We start from the raw sequence: 18799 nt of genomic DNA, 5'->3' as shown, positions 1-18799 counted from the left end.
GAAATAAATAGCCAAATGAAAAGGTATATATATGTTCTTCAAGGTCCAGAAGGGTACCAAGTGCAGGAGCTTGTCCCCATGGAATTTGCCTGCACTATCCTCTCAGCATGTGGATATATTCACTAACCCAAAAGCCCTGCAAACCCCATTATTTAGGGTTTTTATGGAGGCTCCATTAAGTAGGTATGGTTATTAAGTCACTGGCCACTGTTAAGTCGGTCTCTATCCTCCCTCCCCATTCCAGAAGTCCCGGTGTGGGGCTGAATGTTCCAATCCTCTATTCACGTGGTTGGTTTCTCTGGCAACCGGCTCAATCCTGGAACTATCTAGGGGCTTTAAGTCTCCATTCATCTTGTCAGCATACAAAAAGACACTCCTATCATTACCCAGATTCCATGGGTCTTGAAAGCTCTTTTGTCAGGACACTCAGACTAGATCAAACCATTAGAATAATAGATGCTCCTATCACTCAGGAAATGACAAGGGACTTAAGGAGCTCTGTGCCAAAAGTCAGGACGGAGACCAAACATACATTCTTTATTATGTCACAATTTGTAAGAAGGTAGCTTTGTTCTGACTTATGAGAAGAATACTGTGTGACCTTAAACTAAGGATAAAATGTTAGAGACAGTTATGTTAAAACGTATTCATTCATTGCACAAATATTTATTTAGTGTTCCAGGCACTGAAAGAAGAAGATAAAAAGAGGAAAATACAGGGAAAGTAGGGGAGTAGGGGGTTGGGGCGTGAGGGTTGAAAATTTACCTGTTGGGCATAGTGTTCAGTATTTGGGTGATGAATACACTAAAAGCCCAGACTTCACTACTATGTAATATATGCATGTAAGAAATCTGCATTTATACTCCCTAAATATATTTTTTTTAATGTTTAAGATCAAAGATACAATTTCCTTGGGTTATATACTTTAATAGATAAGGAGTCCTGCGACCTATATAACTAGGTTATGGGGAATTATGATGTATGACTGATACGTGTGATACAGGATATGTCTGCACTTGTATTTCTCTTGGGCTTCTTGAATTTGTGTTTCTGTCTTTTGCTGACTTTGCCAATAATCTAGTTTCCTGTGATTATTTCCTTAAGTAGTCTTCCTGAACTGTACTTTTGCTCTTCTTTTTCTCAAAGTCAGATTGCACAAATGTTAGACTTTCTGGTATTTTCTCACAGGTTCCTGGGGCTCTATCAAATTTTTCTCCCATTTTACTCTTTTAAACTGGAAAATTTGTATTGATTAATCTTTAAGTTCACTGACCCTTTCCTTTCTCATTACCATTCTGCTATTGGGACCATTCAGTGTATTTTTAAATTTCAGTTATTATATTTTTTAGTTCTGAATTTTCCATTTGATTCCTCCTTATATCTTCTATTTAATGGCTGAAACTTTCTCCCTTTCCAGTCCCTCCTATTGTATTTGCCCTTAGTTGTTATAGCATTTTCATAACTGCTTTAATGTTTTTGTAAGATAATTCCAACATCTGTGTCATCTTGTCACTGATGCTTACTGAACTATCATCGTCCACAACTTCAGATTTTCCTTATTCTTTATGTGTCAACTAATTTTGAATTGTATTCCAGATATTTTGTCTATTATGTTATGAGACACTGGGTCTTGTTTATATCCTATGGAGAATGTTGATATTTTTGTTTTAGGGGACCATAGTTAGTTAGGTTCAACAGTTGCAAGTTTCCATGAGCCTTCTGTAAGCTGCAGTTCCGATACCAGTTCAGTTTTCAAGTCTTCTTGTAGGGCTATTTGCATCTGTCCCATGCGTGCACTACACATTAACCAGTCTGAGACTTGGGTAATGGAATATGCCACTGTTCACTTCTCAAAGTATGTAGACTGTTAAGAGCAGATACTCATATGCACAGCTCAGAAATAAGCTTATAAACACAAATAACTTTAAGAGGTTGCTTTCCTGAGCTTATCTCACTCTGCAATGTTCCAAGTATTTTTTAGTAGGCTGGGGCTCCACTTTACTTGTTACCCAACCAGAAAGCTGAGGCTTTATTTACCCACACTTCCTGCAACTATGCTAAACACTATGCTAAACACTAGGAGGGTGTCTACAACTCCTATAATTGAAGCAGACATTCAACTCTGAGTCTTAGGCTCTGCCTGTCCCCACTGCTCCTGCCACTGCCACTGCTACCACTGTTGCTATTGCCACAATACTGTTCAGAGACTGGGGCAATGCAAAAGAGAGAAAAGAAACAAAAAGAGGAGGAAAAAAGGTGCAATTCATACATTCTCTAAGAGTCAGAAGATGCCTTTCCCGCTAGAGCTATCCACAGCTATAAATAATGCCATCTTCTAGATTTTAGGCAACACTGAGTTCAAGCTTCTGCTGAATATTAATTAAGATGTACACATGAAAGACAAAAACACTACAAGGCTAGCCAGTCTTGGTGGCTCACGCCTGAAATCCCAGCACTTTGGGAGGCTGAGGCAGAATGATCACTTGAGCGGAGGAGTTTGAGGTCAACCTGGACAACACAGTGAAATCTCGTCTCTATAAAAAGTAAAAAAAAAAAAAAAAAAAATTAGCTAGGTGTGATGGTGCATGCCTGTAGTCCCAGAGACACAGGAGTCTGAGGCAGGAGGGTCTCTTGAGCCCAGGAAGTCAAGGTTGCAGTGAGCCGTGTTTTATCCACTGCATTCCAACCTGGGTGACGGAGCAAGACTCTGTCTTTAAAAAAAAACAAAAACAAACAACAAACAAAAAGCCCTACAAGGCTGAGGAAAGACTGACCAGGAAGCTATATGCTACAGAATTCCAAGCACTCCCACAGAGACGGAAGACGTTCAAGTGCCAGGGAGGGAGAGTGGTGAGTCAACACTGAACACGTGAGATTTCTGTTACAGACCTCATACAGAGTCATGTGTCCTGTATGATCTCTCAGACTGCAAATACGATGGATTAGACTACTGTGATTAGGTTATACTATATGATACTGTCGGCTTTAAGGAGGGCAGATAATCCTCAGTGAGCCTGACTTATTTGTTGAACCCTTAAAAGACACTCAGCTCTTCCTAGCAAAAGAGTCAAAGCATGAGAAAATTTGATACATGAGAAATTCTCCAGACTTAAAAGTTAGGGCCACAGGGCAAAGATCTGAGAGCTGCCTCTAGTTACAGAGAGAAGACCCCAGCCAACAGCCAGCAGGGAATTGGAGACCTCAGGCCTACAATCAGAACCAGGCCAACAACTTGAATCAGAACTGGAACAGAACTGGGCCAACAACTTGAATCAGTTCAGAAACAGATTCTTTCAGAGCTTTCAAAAAGGAGTGCAGCCAAACTACACCTAGATTGCTGAGCTAGTAAGTAAATGTTGTTTTAAGTTTATGGTATTTTGTTATCCAGCAACAGAAAACTAATATAAGGGACTACTATGAACTTTATGCCAGACAACACCAACAAAACAAATTCTCTGAAAGACAAAAATTACCAAAATTGACACAAAAGAAACAGAAAATCTGTCTACCATACCCATTAAATAACTTTTGAATTTCTTTCTTTTTTTTTTTTTTTTTTTTTTGAGACGGAGTTTTGCTCTTGCTGCCCAGGCTGGAGTGCAATGGAGTGACCTCAGCTCACCACAACCTCTGCGTCCCAGGTTCAAGCGATTCTCCTGCCTCAGCATCCCAAGTAGCTGGGATTACAGGCATGCGTCACCATGCCCAGCTAAGTTTTGTATTTTTAGTAGAGACAGTTTCACCAGGTTGGTCAGGTTGATCTCAAACTCCTGACCTCAGGTGATCCACCCGCCTCAGCCTCCCAAAGTTCTGGGAGTACAGGCATGAGCCATGACGCCTGGCTGTAAATTGAATTTCTAATTAAAAATCTTCCCATAAAGAAAACTTAGGCCAGGCGCAGTGGCTCAAGCCTGTAATCCCAGCACTTTGGGAGGCCGAGACGGGTGGATCACGAGATCAGGAGATCGAGACCATCCTGGTTAACACGGTGAAACCCCGTCTCTACTAAAAAAATACAAAAAAAAAACTAGCCGGGCGAGGTGGCGGGCACCTGTAGTCCCAGCTACTCGGGAGGCTGAGGCAGGAGAATGGCGTAAACCCGGGAGGTGCAGCTTGCAGTGAGCTGAGATCTGGCCACTGCACTCCAGCCTGGGCGACAGAGCGAGACTCCATCTCAAAAAAAAAAAAAGAAAACTTAAGGCACGGAGTAAGTTCTATCAAATATTTAAGAAATAAATAATACCAGTCCCACGTAAACTTGTTCAGAAAATAGAGCAGGGGAAGGCTTCTCAACTCATTAAATAAGACCAACATTATTCTAATACCAAAATCAAAGAAAGACATTACAAGTCAACAACACATCAATGTTCCTCAATTTTCCTTATGAGCAGAGACAATAAAATCCGTAACAAAATATTAATAACTCAAATTTAATAATGTATAAAAAGGCTAACACATCTTGACCGAGTGAACATTATTTCAGAAAAGTAAGATTGCTTTCAACTTTTGAAAACCAGTGGATGCTGGGTAAGGTGGCTCATGCCTGTAATCCCAGCACTTTGGGAGGCTGAGGCGGGTAGATCATGAGGTCAGGAGATCAAGACCATCTTGGCTAACACGGTGAAACCCTGTCTCTACTAAAAAAATACAAAAAATAAGCCGGGCGTGGTGGTGGGCGCCTATAGTCCCAGCTACTCGGGAGGCTGAGGCAGGCTGAGGCAGGAGAATGGCATGAACCCGGAAGGCGGACCTTGCAGTGAGCTGAGATTGCGCCACTGCACTCCAGCCTGGGTGACACAGCAAGACTCTGCCTCAAAAAAAAAAAAAAGAAAACCAATGGATTAAAATATACAAATCAAAAATCACCTCAAAAAATGCAGAAAAAGGCCGGGCGCGGTGGCTCAAGCCTGTAATCCCAGCACTTTGGGAGGCCGAGACGGGCGGATCACGAGGTCAGGAGATCGAGACCATCCTGGCTAACACAGTGAAACCCCGTCTCTACTAAAAATACAAAAACTTAGCCGGGCGAGGTGGCAGGCGCCTGTAGTCCCAGCTACTCGGGAGGCTGAGGCCGGAGAATGGCGTGAACCCGGGAGGCGGAGCTTGCAGTGAGCTGAGATCCGGCCACTGCACTCCAGCCTGGGTGACAGAGCAAGACTCCGTCTCAAAAAAAAAAAANATAATAAATCTATATTTTTTGCTTATTTATTTATATGTGATAATATAGATATAGATATACATATTGTATCCTATTGGCTGTGTTTCTCTGGAGAACCCTGAGTAACCCATTTGCCCTTATCACTTCTTTTTTTTTTTTTTTTTTTGAGACGGAGTCTCGCGCTGTGTCACCCAGGCTGGAGTGCAGTGGCGCGATCTCGGCTCACTGCAAGCTCCGCCTCCCAGGTTCAGGCCATTCTCCTGCCTCAGCCTCCGAGTAGCTGGGACTACAGGCGCCCGCCACCACGCCCGGCTAGTTTTTTGTATTTTTAGTAGAGACGGGGTTTCACCATGTTAGCCAGGATGGTCTCGATCTCCTGACCTCGTGATCCGCCCGCCTCGGCCTCCCAAAGTGCTGGGATTACAGGCTTGAGCCACCGCGCCCGGCTGCCCTTATCACTTCTATTTAAAATTGTACTGGGAGTCTTAGCCAGTGCATAAAGGAAAGAAAAAAGTTTGGAAAGAAAGATGTAAAGCTGCCACTTTTTTTCAGATTTTGCTTTAACATTCTACTGGAGCTCCTAACCTGTGTAGCAAGATATATCTAAAGGAAAATCATGTCATAATTACATTTAATGTACTCAAATTGAACTATATAATCCTGCTGGGGAGAAGAAAGAAAAAGAGAATGACAGTGCTAGGTACGGTGGGATGAGGTACATACATTAAATACTACCTGTCATTAAGCCCATTAATCCTCTCCATGAACACAATAACTGCAAACAATAGAATCAATCAAGCTTGATACCTGATAGAAGTGGCAAAACACATGGACATAAAATGTCAATGACTTTATTAGGTTTCTGACCACTGACAAAGGAGCAACGCATAATGCTTGAGAAAAAATAAAGCATGAAGATATTTATCTTGGATATTTTTTAGGAAGAAATTAAATAAAGGGCTGCAGAGAAATACCAACCATAAAAAAATTAAAGAACTGATAAATTATCTACAGAAGACAAATACGATAACCTGCAAATTGGAAGAACAAGTAGAAATTCCCATTTGTTATTATGTAGATTCTATACATATAAATTACTAAACAAAACCATATATATATAATATTCCATATGTCTGGTGGGTAGATTTGACTCCGTGTGATTTTTGCCTTTAAAAATTAAATCCTGGTCTGGCATGGTGGCTTGTGCCTGTAATTCCAGTGCTTTGAGAGACCAAAGCAGGAGGATTGCTTGAGGCCAGGAGTTGAAGACCAGCATTGGCAACATAGCAAGACCCTATCTCTATAAAAGTAGAAATAAAAATAAAAATTAGCTGAAAGTGATGGTGTATACCTGTAGTCCTAGCTACTTGGGAAGCTGAGGTAGGAGGATCGCTTGAGCCCAGGAGTTGAAGGTTACAGTGAGCTATGATCATGCCACTGCACTAGTGAGGGTGACAAAGTAATACCCTGTCTCTAAATAAATAATTTCTTTTTTTAAAAAAAGAATAAAATGCTGGGCGCGGTGGCTCACGCCTGTAATCCCAGCACTTTGGGAGGCCGAAGTGGGTGGATCACGAGGTCAGGAGATGGAGACCACGGTGAAACCCCATCTCTACTAAAAATACAAAAAATTAGCCAGGCATGGCGGCGGCTGCCTGCAGTCCCAGCTACTCGGGAGGCTGAGGCAGGAGAATGGCATGAACCTGGGAGGTGGAGCTTGCAGTGAGCTGAGATCGGGCCACTGCACTCCAGCCTGGGCGACAGAGCGAGACTCCATCTCAGGAAAAAAAAAAAAAAGAATAAAATCCTCAAGGAAGTCTACTATTTACTAATCCAGAGGACTGTCCAACATGTATTATAAAGTGAATAAATCAAGTTATACGACAATATATATAGTATCATCCCTTTGTTAACAAACAAATCATTTGACAAATAACAGAAATAAACACAACCAAAACCCCTTTAATTCCCATATCATATGTTTATATATATTTTTATAAACCTGGAGGACATTCAAAAAGCTTGTTAACTTTGAATCCCTTATGATGGTAAGGAGAGACCAGCACCTTTCTTCTTAATCATGTTTGCACTTTTTCTTTTCCTTTCTTTTTTTGGGGGGAGATTGGGTCTCACTCTGTCACCGTGGTAGAATGCAGTTGCACAATCTCAGCTCAGGGCAGCCTCGACCTCCCAGGCTCCAGCGATCCTCCCACCTCAGCCTTCCTCATAGCTGGGACTACAGACATGTGCTACCACACGCAGCTAAGTTTTGTATTTTTTGTAGAGATGGGGTTTCGCCATGTTGCCCAGGCTGGTCTCGAACTCCTGGACTCAAGTGATCTGCCTGCCTAGGCCTCCCAAAGTGCTAGGGTTATAGGTGTGAGCTACCATGCCCAGCCTATTTGCACTTTTTCATTTACTGCAACAATTATTCGTGTTATACTTTTGCAATTGAAAAATTTAAATTAAAAGACAAAAACAGGATTACCACTAAAATAGAAAACAGAGGTTAATTGGTCATAAACACATTCATTAAAAAGAAAAATCTAGGCCGGGCGCAGTGGCTCACACTTGCAATCCCAGCACTTTGGGAGGCCACGGCAGGCAGATCACGAGGTCAGGAGTTCGAGACCAGCCTGGCCAATATGGTGAAACCCTGTCCTTACTAAAAATACAAAAATTAGCCAGGTGTGGTGGCGTGCACCTGTAGTCCCAGCTACTAGGGAGGCTAAGGCAGAAGAATCGCTTGAACCCAGGAGGCAGAAGTTGCAGTGAGCTGAGATTGTGCCACTGTAACCTAGCCTGGGCGACAGAGTGAGATTCCATCTCAAAAAGAAAAATCTAGCAGAGGATATAAAAGCAAAGCCTTTATTTTAATGATAGCTACTCAAAGAATCTTCTTCTAAGATTGCAAATATTTAAGGTGTACACATGATGGTTTAATGTAGAATAAAGTGCTTGCTACACGGTCAAGTAAATTAACATATCCATTATCACACACAGTTAACTTTCTTTTTTGAGGAGTGGTAAGAGTGCCTAAAATCTACTTTCCTAGCAAATTTCCTGTATACAACATTATTAACTATAGTCTTCATGTTGTATATTAGATCTCCAGAATTATTCAACCAAGATAACTCTTTGTACCTTTGAATTATTTCTCTCAACTTTTTTCACAGCCTCACTCACTTGTCTAACACCAAAGGTGGTAACCAACCTTTTACTCTCTCCCAAAATCTTTAATGCCCATGCACAAAAGCAAGACATTGATAATTTTTGGCAAAGGGCTCCTGAATATATCTTCACAGCAACAAACATTTCAAACAAACCAAATCTTTTCTTGGATCACAAAAATTATTCACTTAATTTCCAACCCAGCAAATTAGGGAAAATAAATGCTTTATACTCTGAGACAAAATGCTTCGTTAAGTCTTTATTTAAATGTATGGGATTGAGCAATAAGCCCCCATGTGTTAACAACTTGTGGTCCATAACGTAGTAATCTACTTTCTTCCAGGAAATGGCATTACATGTTCTCTGTGCTCAGCAAGTTTAAAAGGAAAGAAAAAAAAAAAAGACTGAAAGAGGTTTCAGTGCAGCTCTAGGCAAGGCTGAGAGAGGAGAGTAAGCTTGCATAAAAACATAAGATCTATAGTTTGGGCTTAAATTTCACTTGCTGAAATTTAACATATCCATCATCACATACAGTTACCTTTGTTTTTTTGAGTGAGGAGTGGTAAGAGTACCTAAAATCTACTCTCCTAGGAAATTTCCTGTATAAAATATTATTAACTATAGTCTTCAGGTTGTACATTAGATCTCTAGAATCATTCAACCAAGATAACTCTATCTTTGTACCTTTGAATTATTTCTCTTAACTTTCTTCACAGTCTTACCCATCTATATTATATATTTCTTCTGTATAATACACAGAAGAAATTATAGATGTATAATACACAGAAGGAATACGTAATATATACTGGAAAAATAATGTCAGTCTTTCCAGTAGATCTCTAATGATTCAAAAGTCTTTGAATTTTAAAAGGAAATTTTCAAATTTTAAAACAAAAATTCTCAATAGTCTTATAATAAATTACCATACTCTATATCATGTAATTGACCAATATGGGTAAAATTCAATCTCCAATGTGACATTACTGAGCATATCAGTGAGTTATTCAAACACTGGAGCAGATGGCAAATTCAAATCTTAGCGGGTACTCACTTTTACAGTTTCCTCTGTGTTAAGTTTATTTCCCTTAACCAAGACAATTTGGAAAGGGTTGTTATTTTCCCAAACATGCTGTAAAAGAATAAAACAAATACAAATTATTTTAATGAAAGAAATGAATATTCTATGCCAGCAATGCAATTGTCATCAGCTCTAATGTCTATTGGCAAAACTATGAAAATAGAGCTCTAAACTAACAACTGAAAGTCACACACACTAAATTAAGCATTATAACCCCTAGCACTTGGCTTTCACGGCAAAACATAGGCAGCATTCCACTAATACTAACAGATATCACTAAATTAAAAAGCACTAACAAATAATAATAAAAGCTTTTTATAAATTGAGTTGATCATTTATATTAATATAGAAATAACATCATCAAGGAGCAGTTCAATATACAATTTGTGATGACTGAGTAAGTGTTAACTGTTCAAATAAAGACAAACTTAACATTTGCTTTATACAAATATATTACATTCTGAAAAACAATAGTGCCCTTCATAAATGTTTAGTACTAAAAGAATTCGGTATTAAGAAGACAGACAAATTATACCAAAAACACTACCATAGTTAAGCTGATAGAAATGAAATATACTGCCGGGTGCGGTGGCTCAAGCCTGTAATCCCAGCACTTTGGGAGGCCGAGACGGGTGGATCACAAGGTCAGGAGATCGAGACCATCCTGGCTAACACGGTCAAATCCCATCTCTACTAAAAAAAATACAAAAAACTAGCCGGGCGAGGTGGCGGGCACCTGTAGTCCCAGCTACTCAGGGGGCTGAGGCAGGAGAATGGCGTAAACCCGGGAGGCAGAGCTTGCAGTGAGCTGAGATCCAGCCACTGCACTCCAGCCTGGGCGACAGAGTGAGACTCAGTCTCAAAAAAAAAAAAAAAAGAAATGAAATATACTGGTTAATTCAATTATGTCTGCACATCTAACTTTTCTACTAGAATGTCTCCAATTACTCATTGAAGTCCTATATTTAAATCAAAACCTCTAATTTGATGACATTTTTCTTCAGCAGAAAGAAACACCAAAAATATAAATGGCATATTTATATTTAATTGTAGCTTGAGTAAAAATAATAATATCTAGAAAGATAATTTTTAAATAAATGGTGATCAATTTGGCAAATATGCATTGGTTTTCACAGAAGGAGAAGTGAGCAAAGGAAATGTGTGTGAAACTTATGTAAACTAACACAATCACATGCCTTGTGGGGTCACTAAAGGTTCAGAAATAAAAACTTACAGAAATAATTCGCGTTTTCTTTGGTGGTAATGGAAGAGGAAGGTTAGATGAATTCCGATTTATGGCAGCCTCTATGGCAATCATTTCCTGTTCATACATTTTCTTGATCTTGCAGCATTCCACAAGTATAAAATGGGGCAGGGTCCTGTTCATTACACAGTTCCGGATATACTATAGGGGCAAGAAAGAGGAAGGTATTGATTTTCAAGCTGACACCTAAATCAATAGAATAAAATGAAGCTGAACAACACTATATCAAATGCACTGTGAAAGTATGTCTTAAACCACAGCTGAATATCAAGAATATAAAAATAATTTTTTTTTTTGAGACAGGGTCTATGTTGCCCAGGCTGGAGTGCAGTGACAAGATCACAGCTCACCGCAGCCTCGACCTCCTGGGCTAAAGTGATCCTCCTACCGCAGCCTCCGGAGTACCTGGGACTACAGGCATGCACCACCATGCCCAGCTAATTTTTATATTTTTTGTAGAGATAGGGTTTTGCCATGTTACCAGGCTGGTCTTGAACTCCTGAGCTGAAGTGATCTGCCTACCTTGGCCTCCCAAAGTGCTGGGATTACAGGTGTGAGCCATCAAGCCCAGCCTAAGAATATGAGAATTTAAAATCACCATACAAAAAAATAGTTATCATTAACTGAACACCTAAGTACCTAAAGAACTGAGTTAGATAATTATTGTATGTTACAGCTAATCTCGTTACACTCATTTAACATATTAAAGAAATGAAACTCAGAAGGGTTAAGTTACACACCTAGTATCTGTAAAACCTAGATTTAAACCCACTTGTCTAACACTAAAGTCATACTTCAGCCATACTTTCAGCTTCACTAGAAAAGCTGAATATGTGGTTCGCATGTGGCAGACTCACACTTTCTATGGATCCCTGAGACGGCCCCTTTCCATCACAGAGTTCTAGGCAAGTATTACCAGCTATCTTCCCAGCAAAAACCTACCAATCATCCCAGTTTGATGTTCTGTTTTATTTCCACAAAACCAGAATGGCTCTCCAGAAGCATATAAGAAAAGGGGTGATTATTCATATTACCAAAGATTCCTAACAAAGTGAATAGGAATCCAATGTATTCCTCAGAAGAATGAATGTCCTATACAGATCTAGAGTGTGATTCAATGTATTGTAATTCAATTCAGAACCATTAAAAATACATTTTTGTCAAAGAAAAAACCTTCCAGAATGTCTCTCAGAAGTGATATTATGATAAATATATTCATCCAAAAACTTTTCACTATGAAAGATCCTTGAAACCCCGTCTCTACTAAAAAGTACAAAAAACCAGCCGGGCGAGGTGGCGGGCGCCTGTAGTCCCAGCTACTCAGGAAGCTGAGGCAGGAGAATGGCGTAAACCCGGGAGGCGGAGCTTGTAGTGAGCTGAGATCCGGCCACTGTACTCCAGCCTGGGCGACAGAGCGAGACTCCGTCTCAAAAAAAAAAAAAAAAAGATCCTTTTCAGCCAGGTGCGGTGGCTCACGCCTATAATCCCAGTACTTCGGGAGGCCGAGGCAGGCGAATCACGTGGTCAGGAGATGAGGCCTATCCTGGCTAACACAGTGAAACCCCGTCTCTACTAAAAGATACAAAAAAATTAGCCGGGCGTGGTGGCGGCCGCCACCTGTAATCCCAGCTACTCCGGAGGCTGAGGCAGGAGAATGGCGTGAACCCAGGAGGCGGAGCTTGCAGTGAGCCAAGATCGCGCCACTGCGCTCCAGCCTGGGCGACAGAGCAAGATTCCATCTCAAAAACAAAAACAAAAACAAAAAAGAAAAGACCATTTCTCTCACATTCCTTTGCCTACACTGTATATTCTTTCTGTCTCTCTTTTGTACAGGGTATCTCCTGTCTAACCCTGCACAAAAACACATACATGTTTCTGTTTTTCTTTATAATAATTAAGGATAATGCTGGTAAAATATACATTCTCCTTTACATCTCTTAAGGTAAAAAGAAATGTTAAATTAAAGAAGCGGGAATCTACTTGAATGATGGCAGAACACGAAGAAAAGTCAGTACTTCTAGGTTGCCCACCAAGCACTTTTCATCTTGTTTCCTCTTATGGACTAGAGATCAATAGCTTACTATCGGAATACCACAACTCCCAAAGCTGTGCACTAAGTTATAACTGCTCCTAGACCTTACATGTACTAAATCACAAAAATTAAGGGCCACACCAGAAACCTAAGAAGAGGTGTAACATCATGTTACCTGCTAATAAACTGCAGCTCCAAATTCTCAAACACACATCACTTTATAATTGGCATGCCTATATCCCTCTTGTTTAAACGACGACAACAATAATATCACAAAATAACAAGATTTTCCTAAAATTCTTAACTACTAACCTCTAACTGGGCACTTATAATAATATTCTTTACATGATGACTATTTTTTAGTCTCCAAGGTATTTCAACAAAAACATCTTCAAGTTACTTGAAGGCAAAGCCAAGGACCTAGTCGTTAAACAGTAGACCTTATAGGGGGAGGGGTGCTACACCGCACATAGCATATTTAAACTCAACTTTACTCCAAAAATAATCTGGGGCAATTCAGTGCTGTACAGAAGCATATTCTCAAAGAATTCTTAATTAAATGAAAATAAACAAATATATGAATGATTAAGAAAGGCTTTTGAGAATGGTCAAACCTAATGCTTGCAAAATTCTTGCCATACATGGAAGTAACAAAAAAGGGGCAAGGGAAATTCCACGCATAAATATTTCAGACTGAAGGAAAAGTTTTCCTTCACTTAGCTAATGGATAATCACAAATAAGTTTTTATACAATTCAATGGATGACCAATTAATCAATTTTTAAATACTTTACCTCCTCCAGAATATTTCATATTTATACCATATGATGAAATAGAAAGCAACTATAACAGTGTTAAAAATTCATAATGATATAAGACAATAATTATAAGACAAATTGAAACAATCAAAACAGCCGAATGAGCCGGGCACGGTGGCTCACGCCTGTAATCTCAGCACTTGGAAAGGCCAAGCAAGGTGGGCGGATCACTTGAGGCCAGGAATTTGAGACTAGCTTGGCCAAGATGGTGAAACCCCATCTCTACTAAAAATACAAAAAGAAGCTGGGCATGGTGGCGCACACCTGTAATCCCAGCTACTTGGGTGGCTGAGGCACGAGGATTGCTTGAATCTGGGAGATGGAGGTTGCACTGAGCCAAGACTGCATGCTGCTGCACTCCAGCCTAGGCGACAGGGCAACACTCTGTCTCAAAAAAACCACCAAAAAAAAAGCCAAGCAGAATACAAACACATACATACACATATTCGTGCGTACAATCATTATGCTAAAATACATACATAACTGCAAAAAAAAGAGACAAAAACATGCCAAAATGGTAACAATGATTATTTCAGAGGTAAGTACTATTATAAATATATACTATTCAATACTATATAATTTTCTGTATATTCCAAACGTTCCACTATGGGAACACATTTTTAAAATCAGAAATAAAAAAATATATATATATACTCATAGACTTTTCTGGTAAATATAATTAACATAGTTAATATACATACCTGGAACTGAATTAGTGGATGATCACCAAAAACATATTCTACTCTCCCACTGACTTGCAACACATAATCATAGGGGCTAACTTCATCTTCCTTCCCATGAATAGTCAAACGTTTTTGCATTGCCAATTCATTTACTTTGATAGGATTCATATTAGGAGATACTTGAAAGCTAAACACATCCTAAAGGGGAAGAGAGATGGAAAAAAAAGTAGTAAATGTTATATTTATGCTGAAAAATCACTATTACAGTCATTATGTAATAATATGTACAAATTGTACATAATATTTATATAGGTACATCCTTAACAAATTTTACATGGATGCGTATTTAGAACGTAGACAAGTTTACTGAAAGATAAAGATTTCTAATAATCTGAAAGTCATCTTACTGCATTCATAGCACACAGCTTCCACAGGTAAGATTAATATTTAACTAACAGTTACCATTAGGCATTTTCCAATGAACATCTTAGCTTCCTTTTTTTTTTTTTTTTTTTTTGAGATGGAGTCTCACACTGTCCCCTAGGCTGGAGTGGAATGGCATGATCTTGGCTCACTGCAACCTCTGTTTTCCGGGTTCAAGCAATTCTCCTGTCTCAGCCTCCCGAGGAGCTGGGATTACAGGCGTGTGCCACCACACCCGGCTAATTTTTTGTATCTGTAGTAGAGACAGGGTTTCACCATGTTGGCAAGGCTGGTCTCAAACTCCTGACCTCGTGATCCACCGCCTCAGCCTCCCAAAGTGCTGGGATTACAGGCGTGATCCACCGCCCCCAGCCACATACTTTCTTTAAAAAGTCACATAACCTGTAGCTATATTTTGTATATATATATTTTAAAACTTACACATTTCTCACTGGTAAGAGGAGAGCCATACTTTATACTAATTAAACCATAAATTAGCAATTGTGTCCAATTTTAGAAACATGTAAATAGAAACATACAGAAATTCTAATCAATGAAAAATGAAGATATAGCTTGGAATCGATATAGCATTACCAGATCTGCTCATCATAAGACTGAGTGGTACAGACAACACCTGAATCCTCTCATAATCTAGCAAGGTAATTTTCCATTATATGATCATATACTAACAATATAAGAAGCTATCTCCCAAAGCAACCAACTGCTACTCTGAACAACTAACTCACTGCTACTCCCTATACTGACCTGACATCAATTCCATAATATTTTCCACTAATTTATTTAAATAAATCACCCCCCTGAATTTAAGATGTCTTAGATTCAAACTTTTAAAACCTAAACTTACTAAGTATTTCACATCTATTTTTCCCAGTATTTTACTTATTATTCTGTGTTTTCTATGAGTTGGTGCCTGCCATAGACTGAATGTTTGTGTCTCCCCTGCTGGATTCATATGTAGAAGCCTAATCTCTAATGTGATGATATTTGGAAGTAAAAACTTTGGGATGTGATTAGGTCATGAGGGCAGAGTCCTCATGAATGAGATTAGTACCCTTATAGAAGAGACCCCAGAGGCCATGTACGGTGGCTCACACCTGTAATCCCAGCACTTTGGGAGGCCATGGTGGGCGGATCACGAGGTCAAGAGATCATGAGCAGCCTGGCCAACATGGTAAAACCCCGTTTCTACTAAAAGTACAAAAATTAGCTAGGCATGGTGGTTCACACCTGTAGTCCCAGCTACTTGAGAGGCTGAGGCAGGAGAATCGCCTGAACCAGGCAGTCGGAGGTTGCAGTGAGCTGAGATTGTGTCACTGCACTCCAGCCTGTCAGAGTGAGACTCCAACTCAAAAAAATAAATAAATAAATAAAATAAAATAAAATAAAATAAATAAAAAAAGAACTTAGAGAGCTTCGTCTCCTTTTCTGCCATGTAAGGACATAGCAAGAAGACAGTTATGTATGAACCAGGAAGCAATCCCTCATAATGAACTAGTGCCTTGATCTTGGACTTCCCAGATTTCAGAATTTTGAGAAACAGGCCAGGTGCAGTGGCTCACACCTGTAATCCCAGCACCTTGGGAGGCCGAGGCGGGCGGATCACTTAAGCTCAGGAGCTCAAGACCAGCCTGGCAAACACGGTGAAACCCTGCCTTTACTAAAAATACAAAAAATTACTAAAAATACAAAAAACAGGCGCGGTGGCCACTGCCTGTAGTGCCAGCTACTCGGGAGGCTGAGGCAGGAGAATTGCTTGAACCAGGGAGTTGGAGGTTGCAGTGAGCCAAGATTGTGTCACTGTACTCCAGCCTGGTGACAAAGTGAGACTCCATCTCAAAAAATAAAAATAAAAATAAAACAAAAATAAAAATAAAATAAAATAAATAAAATAAAATAAACCTCAGAGAGTTTCCTCTCCTCTTCTGCTATATAAGGACATAGCAAGAATATAGTTATATATGCACCAGGAAGCCATCCTCGTAAGACACAGAATGAACTGGTGCCTTGATCTTGGACTTCCCAGCTTCCAGAATTGTGAGAAACAGGCCAGGTGCAGTGGCTCACACCTGTAATCCCAGCACCTTGGGAGGCCAAGGTGGATGGATCACTTGAGCTCAGGAGTTCAAGACCAACCTGGCGAACACAGTGAAACCCCGCCTCTACTAAAAATACAAAAAATTAGCAGGGCGCAGTGGCGCCTGTCTATAGTCCCAGTTACTCAGGAAGCTGAATCAGGGGAATCCCTTGAACCTGAAAAGAGGCAGTTGCAGTGAGCCTAGATCACGCTACTGCAATGCAGCCTGGACCACAAAGCGAGACTCTGTCTCAAAACAAAACAGAACAAAACAAACAAACAAAAAACCCTAGAATTGTGAGAAATAAATTTCTGTTGTTTATAAGCCACCCAGTCTATGGTATTCTGTTACAGCAGCCCAAACGGACTAAGACAGTGCCACATACATCAAAGAATACAGGCTAGGATGCTAGGAATCATTTTGAGAGGTCTCATGCCTCCTCTTTCCTCCTCAACCTCACCTCCCAATAAGACACCAATGACCTTATATCTTAATGGTTTTCCCATATTTCAAGCAGTTGTTCAATATCACTTTCCATGACTTCATGAAATATTGTACCTGTTTTTTTTTTTTGAGACAGGGTATCACTCTGTCGCCCAAGGTGGAGTACAGTGGCGCAATCTGGGCTCGCTGCAACCTCCGCCTTCTGGGATCAAGCAATCCTCCCACCTCATCCTCCTGGGTAGCTGGGACTACAGATGTGCACCACCATGCCCAGGTAATTTTTGTACAGATGGGGTTTCACCACATTGCCCAACCTGGCAACTCCTGGGTTCAAGAGATCCTCCCTGTTCAGCCTCCCAAAGTGGTTGTGCACCATCTCACCTGGCCAAGCCAGTGTTCTCAAGTTGAATTCTCATCACCCTTCATCAATAAATTCCCCTATTCTACCTCTCTTGACCACGCAGAATTCCTTAAACAGTATTGTAAATTTGACCTTGACATTTTAATGATACTCAAATCTTGACTTAAATTGAACTTCAGACTCAACGTATCTCAGGATTGAATGATGAATGGCATTTTTCCCTAGATAAACTTACTTGTTTAGAGAAAATGCCTGAAGGTAGAACCTTTTTTTCACATCTGTCCTAACAAATACTTATTAACATGTTGGCTAAAAGGCGGCAAAACTGGGTAAAACCAGAGAGAGACACCTGGATGAAATCCTGGTTCTACCACTGACTAGCTATGAGGACTGGCACAAAACACTAAACTTCTCTTCCTGTCAGTCTCTTCACTGTAAATGGGGGAAAGACAACAACATTTTGTAAGATTGGTGTGGGAACTGGAGAATATATGAAAAATATACCATATGAGGAATTATGCAGGATAAGTGCTCAACACAGAATAAAAACTTACCCTGCATAATTGGTTGTTGTCATTGCTATGGTTATCACAGTAATTCAAGAACAAAACAAAACATCCGGCTGGGCGTAGTGGCTCATGCTTGTAATCCCAGCATTTTGGGAGGCCAAGGCGAGTGGATCATCTGAGGTCAGAAGTTCGAGACCAGCCTGGCCAACATGGTGAAACCCCATTTCTACTAAAAATACAAAAATTAGCCAGGTGTGGTGGCAGGAGCCTATAATCCCAGCTACTCAGGAGGCTGCAGCAAGAGAATCGCTTGGACCTGCCGGGTGGAGGTTGCAGGGAGCCAAGATCATACCACTGCACTCCAGCCTGGGCAATAGAGCGAGACTCCATTAAAAAAAAAAAAAAAAATCCTTGCGTTTCTACCTTACTCTAATGCCAGACCCTAGATGCTAGAATGACTATACTTGATACAAAAGTAGTAGCATCATCTAGTTTGTATAATTGCTCTGAATATTCAGAAATGGATGCGCTGTATATGAACTCTATTATAATGCCTACTTCCATATCATTAATTAATTCACATAGTCACAGAATGCAAATTTAAGAATATGGAAACAAAGAGACCATTTTGATTAGGGCTTTCATTCTACAGACAGGGGGAAAAAATCACATGAAAAAAATATATTTCCAATAAGGAACACTATTTAGACCAGCAGTTGGCAAACTTTTTCTGTAAAGGACCAGGTTTGGCAAACAACATACA

At 40.1% G+C, this 18799-nt stretch overlaps 1 protein-coding gene across 1 annotated transcript in view; it reads right to left on the bottom strand.

Annotated features, from left to right (window-relative positions):
• The window catches only part of PIK3CB (phosphatidylinositol-4,5-bisphosphate 3-kinase catalytic subunit beta), a 188295-nt gene that overhangs the window by 75547 nt on the left and 93949 nt on the right, over positions 1-18799 (bottom strand). Inside the window, exons 6-8 of the mRNA XM_025377335.1 lie at positions 14222-14401; positions 10642-10812; positions 9381-9458 (exon numbers count right to left, since the gene is read on the bottom strand). Of these exons, the coding sequence (XP_025233120.1) occupies positions 9381-9458; positions 10642-10812; positions 14222-14401 (429 nt within the window). The remainder of the gene's footprint in view (positions 1-9380; positions 9459-10641; positions 10813-14221; positions 14402-18799) is intronic.

Source organism: Theropithecus gelada, chromosome 2, assembly GCF_003255815.1.
Source record: "Theropithecus gelada isolate Dixy chromosome 2, Tgel_1.0, whole genome shotgun sequence".
In the NCBI taxonomy this organism is placed as follows: Eukaryota; Metazoa; Chordata; class Mammalia; order Primates; family Cercopithecidae; genus Theropithecus; species Theropithecus gelada.
Note: the sequence above shows the minus strand (reverse complement) of the source record. Positions and strands in the feature narration are given on the sequence as shown.